We start from the raw sequence: 19,856 nt of genomic DNA on the forward strand, positions 1-19,856 counted from the left end.
TGTATTCTTAGAGAATACAAAGAAAAATGTACTAATTCTACAAGCCATTTGAATAAGGATACAAAAAGCCAAAGAAAAAGCGTTAAAGAAAGTGGATCTCTTGAAGTACACCTTTAGCCAGTGGTCACCAGCCTTTTCCAGCTCAAGCTTCTTGGGCTGGAAAATGCCAAAAAACAAAACAAGGTATACTTGCGTCATCTAGGTTTTTTTTTCATGATGTGCCTAGGGCCAATAACCATCGAGTCATGGACCACAGATGGTCCCTGTGCTGCACCTTCGGCACCCTTACTGTAGAAGATAACTGTTTATGACCACAATACTGTACTATATTTGTTCATCCCATGGTCACATACAGGATGCGAGTCACATGGTTGTCTTAAGTCGGCGCCGGAAGTAGTAAAAACAGCTGTTCAGCTGGCGGGTATTTCCTGTGTGATAAATGAGGGAATCAATAGAGAAGTTCTTATTTAGCTTCTGCCTTATTTTATCATGTACTGTATTACTACCTTTGAACAAGTCAATGTTTCCTTTTGTATTTATAACTCAACACAAAATTTTGAGCAATGTTCACGGACTGTAGCATTTGGCTTGTTCACTTCCCGTCGCAGGCGAGCGAGGATGGTCATGGTTGAGGGAAGAGTTGTTTGATATTGGGTGCTAGAAAAGGTCTGATTTGTTGCAACAATCACCCTAATGCATTGTTGCAGCTCGAGGATTTTTGAGCAGGTCATACAAAGCATGTTTGCGAGACGAGCGGGTGAACTGTGCCGCTGTGCTCGAGGAGCTCTGTCCGAGATGTCAAGAGCCGCGGGATGAGAGGCTGAAGAGAGAGAGGCGAGGCGTGCGGGCGTGTTCAGGGGTTAAAATGCGTGCCTATTGGAAAGTCTGTTGGTCACTCTCCGGGTGGGCGTGTCACTGATATCATATTAGTACATATTTATTTTTCTAATATTTTTGTGATCGACTGGTAGGGTTCTAAAAAACGACTGGTCGATCGCGATCGACGTGTTGTTGACCCCTGCCTTTGGCGAATAGTGTATTTTCTTAGTTAGTTAGGATCCCTCAGATGTTTCTTCTCTCCTCTCCAACATTTCCCCCAGCTTTATCAGGGCCGTGGTGCCTTCTAACCATCTTCTTTCTCCACTCCTTTCTTTTCCTCATCTTGTGGCGCCTCCTTCCAGCCTTAAAGGTAAGAACCTAGTACTTTGCAATTAGTACTACAACTTCAGCAGCGTCGTCCAGCAGGGCTAAAAATCAGTGATGTGTTTGCAGCAGGCGGACAGCGAGGGGACACTGAACAGGGCCGACAGTTTGGGCTCGGCAGGGGGCAGCAGTACGCTCGCGTCCTCCGTCATCGAGGTGCAGTCTGAGCAGGCCGAGAAGCACCACGAGCAGGAAGAAAAGAAGGATGCAACAAAAAGCTTAGAAGTAATATGAAATTGGTTGAAGTCCTGATAAAACTCATCATCATTGATTACCCAACATTAATTTTATTTTTTATAATGTTCAGTTTGGTATGGAGGAAGATGACGATGAGGAGTTAGCCGCCCTCTGTGCTCTTCCTGCTTTGTCCATCACGGAGGAGATCCTGGAGTTCATCAACCAGAGCCGAGCGAGGGAGGAACTGGTCTCAAAGGTGAGCACACCTTGGCTTGACGACGCCAAGGAACTCCAACACACAGCTACAACTCTTTATTTTCTCTTCAGGAGCAGGGTCTGGACCAGGTCCCTGAGATCCAACCTACAACTCATGAGAGGAATTTCACCTGCCCGTTGCCCCCTGTGGCCTGCAGCCCAGAACAGATGTTCACAATGCAACCCCATCAGGAGGACGACACAAGCGTTGTAAAGCAGCTTACTGGCTCTGAAAATGGACTTGAAAGAGAAAGTGGTACCACGGTCTATGAAGAAGAGGAACAAGAGATGGCTCCAGAGGCCAAGGTGGAAAGCGAGATAGATCTTAAGGCAATGACAGACCAGGGCCAACAAGGTATCACAGTCCCTACACCAACGCCTTCTTCCCCGGCACAGTTGTATTCTTCCATACCAACCATGGAGGACAGCAAGGCAAGCAATCACTCCCAGCAGGAGGAGACCGTCGACTGCTGCACAAACTCAGAAGAGTATCATCAGCCCACAAAAAGCCATAAAGCAAAAAGAGCCTCTGCTCTTTCCAACCGTGACAAGAGGATCATTGAAAAAATCAGGAGCTACTACGAGGCCGCTGCTGAGTTGGAAGAGGATGAATCAGGTGAAGAAGCCAGAGAAAGAGAAGGCGAATTGTCTTCCAGGAGGGACAGTTTCTCACAGATCCCCATTGGTCTAGTGAAAAAATCAGTGTCACAGTTTGATCTTAGCGGTTGCCAACAAGGGGACGAGAAGCAGACAACTGAACCAACCCAAACAGAAACTGGCCGTGAAGTAGAGCCTTCTACCTTTCTCCAACCTCTAGACAGTACTGAGGATCACGAGGCACTCGCTGATACACCCTTAATCGTCATGGATTTGAAAGATGAAGAAGAAAACCTTGGTAACAAGTTACCAACTTCCATCCAGTTGGAAGAAAACGAGACCCAAAATGAGTCCATCACCATCGGGCCTGCTGAAACTGGGAAAGAGATTGAAGAGGATATTGGAATCATCTGCAAAGAACTGTCACATGAAGAACTAAATGAGGGAGCAGATAACAGTAAAGATGAAAGTTTACAGGAAGAAGATGTAGGCCTAAACACAGGGAACAGCGGAATAACTGCGGGGGTGCCTTTGGAGCAGATAGCAATGACTGAGTCCGAATATAACCTAAAAGAACCTGCTGAACCACCGGGAAGTTTGAAAAAATCCTCTAGACCTCTTTCAGAAACCCCATCATGTCAAAAATATGCATCCACTTCGACTAGAACCAAGACAAGTAAAAACCTTGAAGAACTTCCCAGTCAACTTCTAGTTGGACGAGGTTCCCGGCCGTCCAATATTGTCACCACGAACCGGGCCTTGTTTGAGGGCAAGTTATCAGACATCACAGGAATTGGGTTATTTGAGGCTAACCCTGTAGCAGACCCCTCGCTGATGGAGAACTCTGAGCGTATCCTCAGCAAAGTCCAAACATTGGCCCGCATGTACAGTGCCAAAGCCAGCACCATGAAGGTTCCATTGCATCAAAAACGGGCCATTTTTCTTCGGAACAAAATTGGAGATTTGACTGAACTATCTGGTGTTTCGACTCAGACCAAAAACCAAGTTTCGTGGGATTTTAACAACAAATGTAAAACGCAAATTAATAAACAGCCAAAATGTGTCCAAATAAGTCCTAGACCGACTGATGCTGAGCTCAAAACCAAGTTGGACACCAAAACCCAAGCACAAAGACTCTTACAGACCAAAGTTCAGAGTGATATCATCACATTTCATACATCACCATCCGATCATCAGAATGGGAACAATTCACAAGTTCTTGCCGGAGTACAGAATTACACCAAACCTAACAGCAACAAGCAGAACCATATCGTGACACAGGAGGAAAAAAGGAGTGTGGAGGAGAATATTAGCACACAAGCACAGAACAAAAGTAATGATGAGTAATATTTTTAAAGTAGTTTTAACTTAAATCTTAGTGTCACATCTTCTTTGTAGATCTTCACTTTGATAGTTCCTTGTTGACTGGTTGTGTTGCTTTACTTACATTTGTTTGTCGATGTTCTCTTGTAGAGGTCCAGAAGGTGGTGCCCAATGACCAACTTGTGTTTGTCAAAGACCAGCAAAACACAACAAATGGATTCATCCTGTACCGGCCCAGGGATTTCATCTTAGCTCTGAACAAAGACCAAGACCAATGTACGGAGCATAGACATTCTGAGACTTCGATCCCACTAGACAAAATGCCACCTATTTCCCCAATAATTTCTTCATCCAGTGTCAACATGGCCACCAGTAACACCATCAGGTAAATGTTTTATGTTTTTTAACAGTCAATGGTTTGATGACATTGTGCTGTCAATATTTACAGTTATAGTAATTATAGTATTGGATCTAATCGGCTTGTCTTATCTAATGTCTGCCTTGTGTCGTAATTTTGGGCTATTTTCCTTGTCTCTGTAGGTCAGAGCCGAGTGGAAGAACTAATGTTTACGCAGAACACTGTCCATCTGTAAACAGCATTGGTCATGACCACTCTAGTCTGTCTGCTCACTTAGCAGATGGAAGTATATCCAAAGACACAGCTGCTCATTATAAGTATAAACAGGATTTACCAGCTCAGGAAGAAAACCATGTTCCAGCATTCCAGATCCCTCCAAAGTATAGTGAGAGCACAACGCAACCAAGCCAAGACATACACAATGTTCGCACAGAGTCCGAGTACTTTGTCCGCAATGGACGCAGGGATGGAGAGTCAAGCCCACCAGAGTTATCATCAACGCACAGCCTGACGCCATCTCAATGCCACACTTTAGTTTCGCAAGAACCCAAACAACCTGCAGTTGATCCTCCGAAAGAATCTGTAAACATGCAAGAAGGAGGATTTGAAGATCTCTCTGTCTCTGGGCCCTCAAGCAAACAACATCTCAAAGTGATTAGTAAGGCCCAGTGTGATTTAATGAATTCATCACATACATTTACATCTTCCCCAGAACTCAACATTTCTAGACCAGCATTCCTGAGACATCCAGGGGGACCCTGGGGTCCAAGTCCAGTGCCGTTACTGGAATCAAATGCTTCCCGGCCACAACCTCCAACAATGCTGTTTGATTATGGTGAAGTTCTCTTCCCAGACTTGACCTGGAAACCAGAAAACAAGTGTCCGGGATCGCGCATGTCAACTCCCGTCACACAATGCTGCTCTCCTTCCCAGGCCTTATCAGATGTGTGTGAGACATCAAAACCAACCAAAGCCACACCAGACCAGGACACAGATGTCAGAAGGTCCTCTCCTGCCTTCAGGCCAAGCCTCAAACGCACATCTCCTTCTCCCCTCTCACCAAACCTCACACCAACCTCCTTCCCTGCCAGAGCACCGACTTGTTCCTCACCTTTCAGAGCTATTCCATTATCTTCTCCCACCCTGTGTAACGAAAGCTTTGTTCCTTCGTATACTGTTTCACAAACTCCCACCTATTTCCCTGCCCTTCAATCTTCTGGAAAGAGCTTTTCCAAGCGAACTACTCCTGCCTCCTCTCTGACACCGTCCTCTGCTTTCAGTGGTAGATCTTCTTCCATGGAAGCAGGACCTTCTGCTTCCTCTACAATCTCCTCCTCCCTCCACTCTCTACCTTGCTCCTCTCCCGTTGTGTCTTCCTCCACATTCACAAGATCTTTAGCTGCCTCCTGTATCAGTCAGTCCATTAGTCAAAGTTTGGCAAAAAAAAACAGTGTCAGACAGCAAGTCCAAGCTTCAAGCACACGAAATCCCTCCTCCTCACCATCCCTACCATCTTCTCACCTACCACGGTGCTCCCCATCGCCTCGGCTCCCTCCTACCCGGGAAGGTTGCACCACACCAGCGTATTCCCATTTGGGGTGCACAATAAATGAGAATCAACATCCACGATATTCTCCATCTTCTCTGCGATCCACCTGTCCCTCTCCATCATCTGCTCCCTCACCTCTTCACTCTCTCGCTAAAAGTGCTTCTTCTTTTCCACATAATAGGCAGGGTCATCAGACATCTTTGTCAACCACCTATGCTCCATTTCATCAGTCTCTCAACCACCAAATGGACTCATCACAGAATGTCAACAACAGCAATAATGTTAGCTTGCCTGCTTTCAATACGACACACTTCAACAGTACAAGCGCTATTTATGATCTTAGCAACAGGCATTGGTCTGCCAGTCCACAGAAGATGCAGTTAGGTAATGGCAGCACCAGTAACACCGCTGCACAACAACCCAATGATAATTTGGCGTTTGGGTCGCACAACCGCGTAGCACGTCCTTTTTCTGCATCCGAGCCAAACTCAAGGGTCCAATCTCCGTTCCAATGTGTGAGCCCTGCTTCATTTAATGGCCTCTGCTCCCCTCCTCCTCCACACAATTACTCCTCCCCCATGGCAAACAGGCCTCCCCATCCCAGAGGTTCACGGATGGGAGGTGCAAATTATCATAATCCATTAGGTCTAACTTTGGAGATTCCTGAGATCTCCACAGCGAGTCAGACTTCCCCACATTTCAGCCCTCAAATCCTCTCCCCGCCTCCTATTGGTGTGTCGGTTTGGACTCGTGATGTCGCAGTGCCCCAAGCCCGAAATCCACAAACCACCTCGCCTTCTCTGTTCTTTTCCTGTTCCGGCCAACAAAGCCCAGCAAATGCCTACTTCCCCACTTCACATCCTCCTTCTGCCCCTCTGCACAATTTAACAAGAGCTGCATCTCCCCCTGGCCCCTTTGCATTCCCCAAAAAGCCCCCTTCCCTACAAAGGTCTCTCTCCAATCTGTCAGACAAATCCACTAGCCCAACACAGAGTAGACATGGCGGACTGCGAAGTCATAGGTCTCTCGGCTTCACCGGTAATTACCAAGATTTGTTCGACCAGAAGTCTGGTCCAACCAGTCCAAGGAGTGTACGGTCATCCTATGACAGTTCACCATCTGGCTTAAGCCCTCGAGAAGAACTTCAGTCTCCAGTTTCACCCAGAAGGTTTATCCCCACGGGGGGCAACCTTGGTTGGCAGCATTTCACCAATGAACCTTTGCTGGATGGACAGGAGCTTTGTAACAAGTATAATGAAAGTGGCTCCTGCACTTCTTCTCGAACCTCATTTTCTCAGTCCCTCGGCTGCTCTCTGGCTGTACCAGTCAGTCAAGCTCAAAGGGAAGATCCAGAGGTGGAAGAGGGGAACTGTCGGAGCCAGCTGATTTATGCCTATGTCGGCGGACCTGCGCAAGACCCAAACTTCTACGTTTCCTCCCTTTCCTCACCTCCAGCTGCCCACCACCAATCCCAACTCAAAGCACCTCATCAGGTCCCAGTAGCCAACATAGGCGCTTCTGTACAGCCAGTAGCTTCCTCTCTGACCAAAGTGTCCAGCCAGAAGACGAGCTACGCCACAACAGTCAACCTCCAGATTGCAGGGAGTGGTCGAATAACATCCTTCAGCACCGCCCACGTGAGTGTGAGCCAACCCTTGCAGGTTGGATCAGGATCTGGAGAACTTCAAATAGGAAGACGAATCAGCATTAATGGACTGTCACATACGTCTTCTCCTCTTCCTCAGAACTGTAGCCAGCAATTATGAAGAGACTTTCCCTCCACCATGTGTTGATGAGGCCAAAGTGAACGTTTTCAGTCTCCCAGTGGCCACATTGGAACAGTGAAATGTTTGAGGGCTTGCCAAGACCCAAAAGCTGTGTCCATTCTACTAGACCAGGCCTGGGCAATTATTTTGACTTAGGGGCCACATTTAGAGAAAAAAATGTGTCTGGGGGCAGGTATATCTATTTTTAGAGACACTAATACAAAAGCTCACAATAATGTCTGATTGAATGCTAAAAACGTATGAAAGACCGCCATAAAAACGTAATATATTTTTATTTTTTCTATGAACGATAAAACACTGAATATTGACAAAATATGAATGTCACACCCGCTTTCGATCGACATGTTTTACAATGAAGTGAAACGCAACAAAAATGCAACAAACAGCGAATATGAACGCGAAGGGTACAAAATAAACCCACCCACAATCTGATATATCTGATATTTGCTGAATTCCCCACAGGGATCAACAAAGTACTTTCTATTCTATTCAATATATCACTAAGCTTTAGAACTTTGTTGTGAAAATCTCCTTCCGCGTCTGTGGAAACGCTTCCCGCCCACACTGCTTGGTGCCTCGTCTGAGCTGCTATGACGTAGATGACCATAGTAACTAACTAGATGACCATAGTAACTAATTAGATTATCATAGTAACTGGTATATCATCCATAAGCGCAGATTCCAACCATTTAAATAGTTTGTATAGTTGAAAACTTACGGTCCTTAGAAAACATGACTGCACATCATAAAGGCTGCTACACTTTCCATCTTAAGCATCTAAAAAAATTATTTGGGAATGTCCAGCCAGCCAGATTTAAAAGCTCAACGTGTGGCCCCCGGGCCTTAATTTGCCCAGGTCTGTACTAGACAATGAGTCGGGTGAAACATCCTCTTCATTGTGGAAAATGCAAAGACTCTGTTCACGTAAAAAAGCACACAAACTATGAATGTTTTTGGAGTAGATGTGGGCATCTAAGGGGTGGGGGGTTTACTCCTAGTTTGATGTCCAGTTTTTATATAGAATGAAAAACATTTTTTCTTAGATCTTTAAGTCTTTGATGTCAGATCCAGTGAAGGTCCAACAGATGCATTAAATTTGTGTAAACATTATTATTATTATTATTATTATTATTATTATTATTATAGTTTTGTTTTATTCCATAAAAAATACTTTTGGGGGCTTCTGGGTTGTGAATTAATTAACCGATTGTATTCCGGTTATTTTATTGTTTATTTATGAATGGCACTTAATAACTTTCAAGTCAAGTTGATGATTTGCACAACGTGCTTAGCTCTTTGGTGCATACTTAAGCCGTATTATTTGTGTTGGAAATGACTCGTCTGGAAAGTTCAGACCAAACCATGTGTTTGCAACAGCAGAATGAATAAAAAGATTTATATTAGAACATTTATTCCCGATTACTGTAAAAGCTTAAGGCTGGTCCGAGCTGCAGTCTAGCCGTGTGCAAGAATTCCCTCGGTGCTAAAAACCCAGTGTTGTTCAGGTTTTAAGTAAGTCAGTTTTGAGTGAAAGAAAGGAATGATGAACACATTTAAAGGAATGGCGGCACACTTCTTCCGTTTCATCGTCGTTGAGAAAAGTGCATGCGAGTGCAAGTACCAACAAGGATTGATAGGATCTAATTGCCCTGCCAAGTATGTGGATAACCGGGGTAGAAAAGACCTGCAGCAGTGATTCATTAACTTTTTGGATGTCAAATATTAGCTGGAATCTGATTGCTGTTGGCACACTGAGACAATGTCATGTTCAAAAAAAAAAAGGGCAAGATTGATGTGACAATGTGAGTAAGTCCACGAGATGTAAGACCAATAAAGATGTGCTGTGCAAAACACAAACGCAGTGTCTCAGCATCTTTATCTACTCCAAGACTCTTTTAAAAGCCATGATTTTCCACCAAAGGGTTCGTTTCAATCCTGTTCAGTTCGTCACACTTCCAGTGATTAGATGCTGATCAGGCAGTAGACCAGGTACTATTCTGCTGGCCGCCATGAGCCAAGGACATCAATACTAAAATTTGGGAGCAGCCAACATTTTGCCAGAAGATTCTTAAAAACACCCCAGCACTGTTGTATAAAGGATCTTCTATTTGCCTCTTTGCGGTAGGTCCCTAAAAAAAACGCAGAGCAGCCATTCCCTCCTGAGAACCGGCGTCCTCTGCAGACGTTATTTGTTTGGTTCTCAGGAGTTTTTTTGCTGCGTTCCATTTACTCGGAAAGTTGGAGCTGGGATTGACGTCACAAGTTAAAAGCGTTCCAGTTACAATGTCGGAAATCAAGATGGGTATATCCTTTTAAGACTATTTTTGCGCTTGACTTGTCTGAATACAAACAACTTATGGGAAAATATATTTATATTTTATATTTGTTCTGCAACCTTCAAACATGGTGGATGAAGAGTAAACACACTCTATTGCTAGCGACGTACAGCGTATATACCACATGAAGTAAATGTAGTGACGTTACCTTATTTAAACGCACAGCAATACATGGTATGTGTCTGATTTAGTATGAAAAAAACTAATCAGAAGTGATAAAGACGAATAATATAGAAGCATATATCATTGTTTACATCCAGAGCAGCCATCTTTGAAACAAACTCGGGGGTATTGAGAATTCTCAGACTTTCTAAGTCGGAAATCCGACCTCGGGGGCCGTTCCGGTTGAAATTCTGTCTCGGAACTGGGAAATTCCGACTTCCCAGTTCAAATGGAAGGCAACATGTGACTAGTCGTTATGGATTTGCAGTCAGTACTGAAAAGGGCAGAGGACACAGGACACCTTAGACCAGCACAAACATACAGGTATTGCCTAAGTTTAAACAATGAAAAGCGGAAAGGATTTTTATGGTAGGGCAGAGTCTTGCATTGAGATTCAACAAAAAACAAAAATAATTAAGAAGAGAGACGCTGTGACATCATAGCATTGAGACTACGCCAGCAAAAATGTGACGGGCATTGGGGCTGTTTGATGACATTACCTGAAAATATGTAACACATCTCCCTTTTTTGAAGTCGTGCTTTTTGTGTGGCTGTACAAAAGTGACCATTTTCTGTTGACCAATCTATTGGGTGGCTCAGATGGTAGAGTGGCCGGCCAGAAACTTGAGGGTTCCACCTAGCTCGGGCAAGACACTTCACCCACCTTTCTCCCAGAGCCACCGACACTGGTTTGTGTGTAGCGTCATGTAAATAATGGGTTTCTCAATGAAAAGCGCTTTGAGTCTCTTGAGAAAAAGCGCTATATAAATGCAGCGGTTCCCTAGCCCCCCCCCCACCCCCCCAAAATTATCAGGCAGCAAATTTGAAATTACGTCCATTTAATTTTTTTCAAATGAGTCTAGGAATCGAAGACAAGTTTCGACTGATTCCTCATTAAGTTGAGTTTATTTTGGAGTTATTATACCGAGTACCTTAATAGTTTCCCCTCTTTCCTCATGTGTTTTCATTGTGTGGATAATGTATGTTGATAGGCTTCTCTTCTTCCAGCTTTTCCTCACATGTTGCGCACGTACTCGCCTCCGTGAGACAACGGCGATGGGTTCGAGGGGAGCACTGATACCTTACCCGTTTCTAGCTACTGCTGATCTGAAAAGTTTCCCGCACCGTCGTCTGCCTTCGAAACAGCCTGTGATGAGTGGAATGGCTGCTGAGTAGGCGGAACCACCTGGGTCGCCACAGTTCTTTCCTCCTCGGTCTAGTCAGCCCCAATCACCCAGACAAGTCTTGGTACGTCCAGGGTCCATGCCATTGCCTGATCTTTTTCTCGCCTGGGACTTGGATGTGATACTGCGGAGGATGTGTCCGTTCCATGCTCCCTCGCGTGCTCCTTGACCCTGCAAGTTCCCGTCTGGCGTTCTTCATCGTCCTCCATACCTTGGGCAAAAGCACACATTTAGGGCTTGCATGTCACGCCACACATCCAGATCTTCATCTAGATCTGGTACATTCTAGTGGGAGTACAGTTCCAGCAACTTTCCGCGGGGATTGTGCCCTAGGTATCCTACTGGCTGTTGGAAGTGGTGCATAAAATTAATGGAAAATAAAAGCCTTAACAAATAAACAAGTCTTAAGTTGGCGTTTGAAAGTGTCAACAAATTCAGTTAAGCAAACCGAGGGCGGAAGATCGTTCCAAAGCGTTGGAGCAACAGCCTGGATGGATCGGTCACCTCTAGTCCAAAAACGAGTGCGCGCAACCTTCAGCAGAGTCTGATCCACAGACCTTAGCAGCTTGGATCAGATCACTGATATAAGAAGTAGTCTGACCATGCAAGGCTGTGAAGGCTAGAACCAGAATTTTATACTTGAAAGGACACCGGCAGCCAGTGAAGTTCTTTTCGACCGGGGGATACGTGGGTCCTCCTATTTGTACTGGTCAGAGTTCTCCCCGCAGAGTTTTGCACTGACTGCAGTCGAGTGAGCTCCTTCTTGTTCAGACATGACTGTTGTGATGGCGTAAACATGAGGACACAAAACTATGAATGATAAGCTCCAAATTATTTTGCGAAATAATTTTCCTAAGTTTAAAAATTGTTCCTTAGATAAAGGAGCTGCTTACAAGGCTGCACTAATGACACCTGTCCTGGTCTGAGACCTGTCTTAGCAGACCGGCCTACATCACCCAAGTACTGGGATTGAACCATCAGGTGCAATAATTAGTGTTTCAGTTTTGTCTGCAGAGTTATCTCTTAGCCGTTGTTTTATGTCCACTAAATAATCGAGCAATCAGTTAAAGTAGCAGTAAAGTGGAACAAGTTGACCCTTTGTACTTAAAGGCCTACAGAAACCCACTACTACCGACCACGCAGTCTGATAGTTTATATATCAATGATGAAATATTAACATTGCAACACATGCCAATACGGCCGGTTTAGTTTACTAAATTGCAGTTTTAAATTTCCCGCGAGGTATCCTGTTGAAAATGTCGCGGAATGATGATGCTTATGTTGACGCGTGCTTGTGACGTTATTGGTTGGAGCGGACATTTCAGCCCAACACCTTTCACGGCTAAAAGTCATCTCTTTTTATCGCATAATTACACAGTATTTTGGACATCTGTGTTGCTGAATCTTCTGCAATTTGTTCAATTAATAATGGAGACTATAAAGAAGAATGCTGTTGGTGGAAAGCGGTGGATTGCAGCTGTCTTTAGCAACCAAAACACAACCGGTGTTTCTTTGTTTGTTGTGACGCTTTAACACAGAGCGGTCAAGCGAACATGATTCTCTACCACATGTCAACCAATTGTGATATTAAGTCGGCTCTTACCGGAGACTTGAGTGGATTATGCGACCTCCTCCTGCAGCTGTCAAAAAGGCAGCTGTGATCTTGGCTCCTCCATTGGCTTTTCTCAGAGACACTGGCGTTCACCGCAGCCCTCCGACTTTCAGGTAGGACTTTATAATCTCACTAAAACACTAATAACACAATAAGCAGATAAGGGATTTTCCAGAATCCTAGTAAATGTGTCTAATAACATCTGAATCGCTCCCACTTGCGCCACCTTTTCTTTTATTTTATTTTTTTAGTGCTTCACTCTAACTTTCCTCATCCACGAATCTTTCATCCTCGCTCATATTAATGGGGAAATAGTCGCTTTCTCGGTCCGAATTGCTCTTGCTGTTGGTGGCCATGATTATAAACAATGTGAGGATGTGAGGAGCTCTACAACCTGTGACATCACGCGAACAATGTCTGCTACTTCCGGTACAGGCGAGGCTTTTTTATTAGCGACCAAAAGTTGCGAACTTTATCGTGGATGTTCTCTACTAAATCCTTTCAGCAAAAATATGGCAATATCGCGAAATGATCAAGTATGACACATAGAATGGACCTGCTATCCCCGTTTAAATAAGACAATCTCATTTCAGTAGGCCTTTAATTGTGTTTCATTGTACCCAATTATTTTTACAATCCGCAAAGTGTGTGAAAATACTGTCTAAACATCACTAAATGCCACAATTTCAGTCGGCCATTCTGAATATTCCGCTCCAAGTATCTTCTGCAATTTCCGTAGATTCTACGTCACTGGAGTAAAGTTTCTGCACTCTGACCATATCATCAGATGAGTCACACTGGAAATATGCACACATTGGAAAGAGATGTGCTGTTTATCATTCACAATCCTTATGTAAGACAAGAACACGTCTGGCTTTTTTTATGCATTTGAAATCGTAAATAAATAGCTTACAATTGAGTCAACAGATCGAGGGTCCTCTGCTGCGCCCATAAAACCCTCTAAAAACATCCAGAAACCACCAACAATATTCCATTTACGTGTCGTGACCTGAATATTAACCAAATATGAGTGATATTGTTATTATAAGCTTGAATGCAGACGGACTATCTTAGTGACAAATTGATAGCAGTGAGCATTAGCTCACTGAGCCAGCGGCTGCTTCTGCTTCGTCTCAAACTTGCTGATGGTAAATTCTAGATTATTATTCATGCATCTTTCACCTGCTGGTGGACAAATGTGGCCATGGACCGACAGGCTAGTCCACTTTCACATCCCCCGAGAAGGAGAAAAAGACGCTAATTGCAGAATTTTTTTTTTTAACCCTGCGTGAATATTGCGATTGATTCTTCATCTAAACGGAATTATGTGAGCGTCTCGTCAGTCGGCATACTAAGTGTTTGTGGGTTTTTTTTTTGTTTATTATGGTTAGTTTGTATGTTTAGCACCTATCAATGCCGCTAATACTATAGTGTCACATTAAAAGCTCATCCTCTTTGTATTCAGGCTAATAAATATAAGGTTTTGTAACATATTTACCCCAGAGTAATCGTTGTTGGCTGTCACAAAGTCTGCTTGTATTGGCCTTTCCAAGATTTCCTAGGGTCTAAACCCATAGGCCGTGGGCTGGGGCAGGACACTTTCAAACGCACAAGTTTCTCCAAAATACATGTATTTACAAGAAGATCTTCATCCCATGTACATGCAACAGTGCATCCAATGGAAAGGAAAAACAAGTTTAAGTGCATACAAAGCTATGGACAAAAAGCTAATGCTCAAGTGTTACGTTCCAGTCTCTCAACCCCACATTTGTCCAATCAACTTTTTTTTTTGTGTGTGTGTGTGTGTAATTTTTTACAGCGTATGAATGCACATTGTGTTCTGCGTCCTGATTGGCTAAGGTATTGTAGGCCATTGTCAATAAATCTTCTTCATGCCATGTGTCCTGTACAGTACAGAAGGCCTTCAGCTTGCCTAGTTGACAAAATGGTTTGATGCGAGAACTGTGACAAAATCTTCATGCCTGTCTGAGAAAAATTTCTGAAGTGTGTGGTTAGGGGTTTTACAGCCTTAAAACATATACAAAACCCAAAAGTGAAGTTGGCACGTTGTGTAAATGGTAAATAAAAACAGAATACAATGATTTGAAAATCCTTTTCAACCTATATTCAATTGAATGGACTGCAAAGACAAGATATTTAATGTTCCAACTAAGAAACTTAATTATTTTTTTGCAAATAATCATTAACTCAGGCCCAGAGAAGCCGGCGACGTTTCTGGGTGTTGTTGATAAATAGTGTTCGCTTTGCAAAGAACAGTTTTAACTTGCACTTACAGATGAAGCGACCAACTGTAGTTACTGACAGTGGTTTTCTAAAGTGTTCCTGAGCCCATGTGATGATATACTTTACACACTGATGTCACTTTTTGATGCAGTACTATCTGAGGGATCGAAGGTCACGGGCATTCAATGGCGGTTTTCAGCCTTGCTGCTTACGCGCAGTGATTTCTCCAGATTCTCTGCACCTTTTGATGATATTACGGACCGTAGATGGTGAAATTCCTAAATTCCTTGCAATTGCTGGTTGAGAAATGTTGTTCTCAAACTTTTGGACAATTTGCTCACGCATTTGCTCACAAAGTGGCGACCCTCGCCCCATCCTTGTTTGTGAATGACTTAGCATTTCATGGAAGCTGCTTTTATACCCAATCATGGCACCCACCTGTTCCCAATTAGCCTGTTCACCTGTGAGATGTTCCAAATAAGTGTGTTTAGATAAAATTCCTCAACCTTTTCAGTCTTTTTTGCCACTTGTGCCACATTTTGAAACATGTTGCAGGCATCAAATTCCAAATCAATCAATCAATCAATCAGGGACGGCTTGGCGCAGTGGGGCCGTGCGCAACCCGAGGGTCCCTGGTTCAATCCCCACCTAGTACCAACCTCATCACGTCCGTTTTGTCCTGAGCAAGACACTTCACCCTTGCTCCTGATGGGTGCTGGTTAGCGCCTTGCATGGCAGCTCCCTCCATCAGTGTGTGAATATGTGTGTGAATGGGTAAATGTGGAAGTAGTGTCAAAGCGCTTTGAGTACCTTGAAGGTAGAAAAGCGCTATACAAGTACAACCCATTTATCATTTATTTATGGTTGTGGTAGCAATTGGCAAATCCTTTTCAACTTATATTTAATTGAATGGACAGCAAAGACAAGATATTTAATGTTCAAACTGGAAAACGTAATTTTTAGCAAATATTAGCTCATTTGGAATTTGATGCCTGCAACATGTTTCAAAATGTGGCACAAGTGGCAAAAAAGACTGAAAAGGTTGAGGAATTTTATCTTTAATTTTATCTAAATACTTATTTAGAACATCTCACTGGTGAACAGGCTAATTGGGAACAGGTGCATACACATGATTGGGTATTAAAGCAGCTGCCATGAAATGCTCAGTCATTCACAAACAAGGATGGGGTGAGGGTCACCACTTTGTGAAAAAATGCGTGAGCAAATTGTCCAACAGTTTAAGAACAACATTTCTCAACCAGCTATTGTAAGGAATTTAGGAATTTCACCATCTACGGTCCGTAATATCATCAAAAGGTGCAGAGAACCTGGAGAAATCACTGCACGTGAGCAGCAAGACTGAAAACCGACATTGAATGCTTGTGACTTTCGATCCCTCAGACGGTGCTGCATCAAAAAGTGACATCAGTGTGTAAATATATCCCCACATGGGCTGAGGATCACTTTAGAAAACCACTGTCAGTAACTACAGTTGGTCGCTTCATCTGTAAGTGCACGTTAAAACTGTTCTTTGCAAAGCGAACACTATTTATCAACAACACCCAGAAACGTCGCTGGCTTCTCTGGGCCTGAGTTAATGATTATTTGCAAAAAAAATAATTAATTTTCTTAATTGGAATATTAATATCTTGTCTTTGCAGTCCATTCAATTGAATATAGGTTGAAAAGGCTTTGCAAATCATTGTATTCTATAATGAGCTAAATTATGGTTGTGGTAATTTAGATGGCGTGGCACAGTGGGGGAGTGGCCGTGTGCAACCCGAGGGTCCCTGGTTCAATCCACACCTAGTACCAACCTCGTCACGTCCGTTGTGTCCTGAGCAAGACACTTCACCCTCGCTCCTGATGGGTGCTGGTTAGCGCCTTGCATGGCAGCTCCCTCCATCAGTGTGTGAATGTGTGTGTGAATGGACAAAAGTGGAAGTAGTGTCAAAGCGCTTTGAGTACCTTAAAGGTAGAAAAGCGCTATACAAGTACAACCCATTTATCATTTATAAATGAATGTGCAGTAGCACAGTAGGCCTAAGTATTCATCAAGCACCACCGCAATGACCAACATTAAAGTGCAGTAGCGCAGTAGGCTCAAGCATTCATCAAGCGCCCCCGCAATGAGCAACATTAAAATGCAATAGCGCAGTAGGCCCAAGCAATTATCAAACACCACCGCAATGACCGACGTTAAAGCGCAGTAGACCCCAGCATTCATCAAGCACCACCACAATGACCAACATCAAAATGCAGTAGGCCCAAGCCATTTTTAGACAAGTGAATAATTAATTTAACTTTATAATATATGCAGTGCAAGAGAAAAATACATAACACAAAAATGGCTAGCACAACCATAATGAGCTAAATTAATGGGCCGTAGCGCAGTAGGCCCAAGCATTCATCAAGCACCACCACAATGACCAACATTAAAATGCAATAAGTAACGCAGTATGCCCAAGCATTCATCAACCACCACCGCAATAACAAAAATTAAAATGCGGAAGCGCAGTAGGCCCAAGCATTCATCAAGCACCACCACAATGACCAACATTAAAATGCCATAAGTAACGCAGTATGCCCAAGCAATCATCAAGCACCACCGCAATAACCAAAATTAAAATGCGGAAGCGCAGTAGCCCCAAGCATTCATCAAGCACCACCGCAATAACCAACTGGGACACTCTCTCGTGGCGGTAGAATGACTTTCTGGACCCCCGCTGTTAAGTGTTACAATTCTCTTTTATTTTTCTGTGCTCCCTTTGCTTTTCAGCAATATCTATTGAAGGCTTTTGGCGAGCGTGTCTCTCCTTTCAGGTTTCTCCCCTTCCTCATGGTCTCCGACGCTCCTGATAAGGAGACAGGTGATTAGACAACTCGTCCCAGCTGAGAAATCTCCTCACCTGTCGTTGCTTCACAGCACAGGTGCAGGGGACACGCGGCCCACGCACCTCCCACATGCCTCCCCCGCCAGTTTGAGGCCGGGCAGCTGGCCGTAGAGGGGTGAGAGAGGAAGTCGGCCACAGCCATCTGTGTACCCGGCCGTTGGACCACCCGGAAGCTGTAGGGTTGCAACGCGAGGTACCACCGGGTGATCCGTATGTTGGCATCCTTCATGCGGTGGAGCCACTGGAGCGGTTTGTGGTCCGAGCAGAGACTGAAGGGGCGCCCCAACAGGTAATACCCGAGGGCCCCGACCGCCCACCAGATGGCAAGGCACTCTCTCTCCACCGTACTGTGCCACGCCTCCCGGTCCGAGAGGTCCCGGCTGATGTACAGGATGGGGCGGTTGACACCCTCCACCCGCTGGGACAGCACCGCCCCCCAGCCCCCGCCCTGACACGTCCGCCTGCAGACAAAAAGGGATGGTGAAGTCAGGCGTGCGCAGTACCAGCTCCTTGCAGAGTGCAGATTTTACCTGTTCGAACACCCGCTGGCACTGCTCCGTCCACTGGACCAGCTCTGGCGCACCCTTTCGGGTGAGGTCAGTCAGTGGGCTGGTCAGGTCTGCGAACCGGGGAATAAACCGTCGGTAGTACCCGGCCATACCCAAAAACCGCCTCACCTCTTTTTTCGTTTTGGGGGGTGGACAGGCCGAGACCGCCGCCGTTTTGTCGACCTGCCCTGTCGCACATTCCCCAATGGGTGGTACCCCAGATACCGTACCTACCTCCGGCCAACCGCGCACTTCGCCGAGTTGGCAGTGAGCCCCGCCCGCCTCAAGGATTCAAGCACGGCACCCACCCGCCGCAGGTGATCTTCCCAGCTGCTACTCTGGTTGATGATGTCATCCAGGTAGGCAGCCGCATATGCTGCGTGGGTTCGCAGCACCCGGTCCATGAGGCGCTGGAACGTGGCAGGCGTACCGAACAAACCAAACGGGAGTGTCACGAATTGGTAAAAGCCTTCCGGAGTGGAGAAGGCCGTTTTTTCACGGGACTCTGGTGATAAGGGAATCTGCCAGTAGCCCTTGGTTAATCCAGTTTCGTAAAAAAACGAGCAGTGCCTAGCCGATCCAGGAGCTCGTCGACCCGAGGCATTGGGTACGCGTCAAAACGTGACATTTCATTCACCATGCGGTAATCCACACAGAAGTGTACAGACCCATCTTTCTTCCCTACTAGAACTGTGGGATTCTTCTATTACCCCCAACTCCAGCATGGTTTTTAATTCTTCCCGCACCACTTTGCGTTCATGCTCGGGAAGCCTGTAGGATCGAGACCGCATCGTAACCCCCGGGCTGGTCTCAATATGATGGCGGATGAGGTCCATGCGACCGGGCCGCGTGGAGAACACATCCGAATAGCCCCGCTGTAATTCAGCAACCTCCCTCTGTGTGCCAATGTGAGCTGGTCGTCACAAGGGAGAGGAGGGGAAGAGGCAGAGCGCGGGATCTCCGGCCCCAGCTCCTCCTCCTCCTTCACTACCGTCACCATGGGGACAGGCTCCGCCTCCCTCCATGCTTTCAGTAGGTACACATGGTAAATTTGCGTGTCTCGTAATCCACCTCATTTGTTTGCCGTGTGACCTCAAAAGGTCCTTGCCACTTTGCTAGTAATTTTGAGCTGGAGGTTGGGAGTAGTACAATTACTTTCTCTCACGGTGAAAATTTTCTAAGCTGGGTCCACCGGTTGTACGTGCGCTGTTGCCGTTGCTGGGCACGGACCAAATTTTTCCGTGACAAGTGCCCCACCTTGTGGAGTTTTGTTCGCATGTCCAAAACGTATTGGATCTCATTTTTACTGCGGCTTGAACCTTCCTCCCAGGTTTCTTTAATAAGGTCCAGTATGCCGCGCGGCCTCCTGCCGTATAACAACTCGAACGGCGCAAAGCCGATGGAGGTCTGGGGTGCCTTCCGCATCGCAAACATTAAGGGATCCAGCCATTTATCCCAATTAGGCTTGTCCTTGAGCGTAAACTTACTGATCATGGTTTTCAGCGTCTTGTTTAATCGCTCCACCAGTCCATCTGTTTGCGGATTGTTCACGCTGGTGCGGATCGCTTTAATTCCCAGTAACCCGTATAGTTCCTTTAACGTGCGTGACATAAAGGACGTGCCTTGG

General features: G+C 45.2%; 1 protein-coding gene across 1 annotated transcript; it reads left to right on the forward strand.

Annotated features, from left to right (window-relative positions):
• The first annotated feature begins 74 nt into the window (after positions 1-74).
• On the forward strand, positions 75-9,106 carry LOC133536957 (uncharacterized). Its single transcript, XM_061877721.1, has 6 exons — positions 75-1,189; positions 1,273-1,428; positions 1,511-1,636; positions 1,708-3,565; positions 3,706-3,940; positions 4,096-9,106. The coding sequence occupies exons 1-6, from the start codon at positions 1,067-1,069 to the stop codon at positions 7,226-7,228; spliced, it is 5,631 nt and encodes a 1,876-aa protein (XP_061733705.1). The 5' UTR covers positions 75-1,066; the 3' UTR covers positions 7,229-9,106.
• Positions 9,107-19,856: the final 10,750 nt, after the last annotated feature.

This window comes from Nerophis ophidion, linkage group LG18 (assembly GCF_033978795.1).
Source record: "Nerophis ophidion isolate RoL-2023_Sa linkage group LG18, RoL_Noph_v1.0, whole genome shotgun sequence".
NCBI classification, from domain to species: Eukaryota; Metazoa; Chordata; class Actinopteri; order Syngnathiformes; family Syngnathidae; genus Nerophis; species Nerophis ophidion.

Bases quoted from the DNA above. Each gene is read 5' to 3' on its own strand.
- LOC133536957 (XM_061877721.1), top strand. From the start codon at position 1,067: ATGTTTCTTCTCTCCTCTCCAACATTTCCCCCAGCTTTATCAGGGCCG. The intron at 1,190-1,272 runs GTAAGAACCTAG...ATGTGTTTGCAG, and splicing joins GCCTCCTTCCAGCCTTAAAG to CAGGCGGACAGCGAGGGGAC. The intron at 1,429-1,510 runs GTAATATGAAAT...TATAATGTTCAG, and splicing joins ATGCAACAAAAAGCTTAGAA to TTTGGTATGGAGGAAGATGA.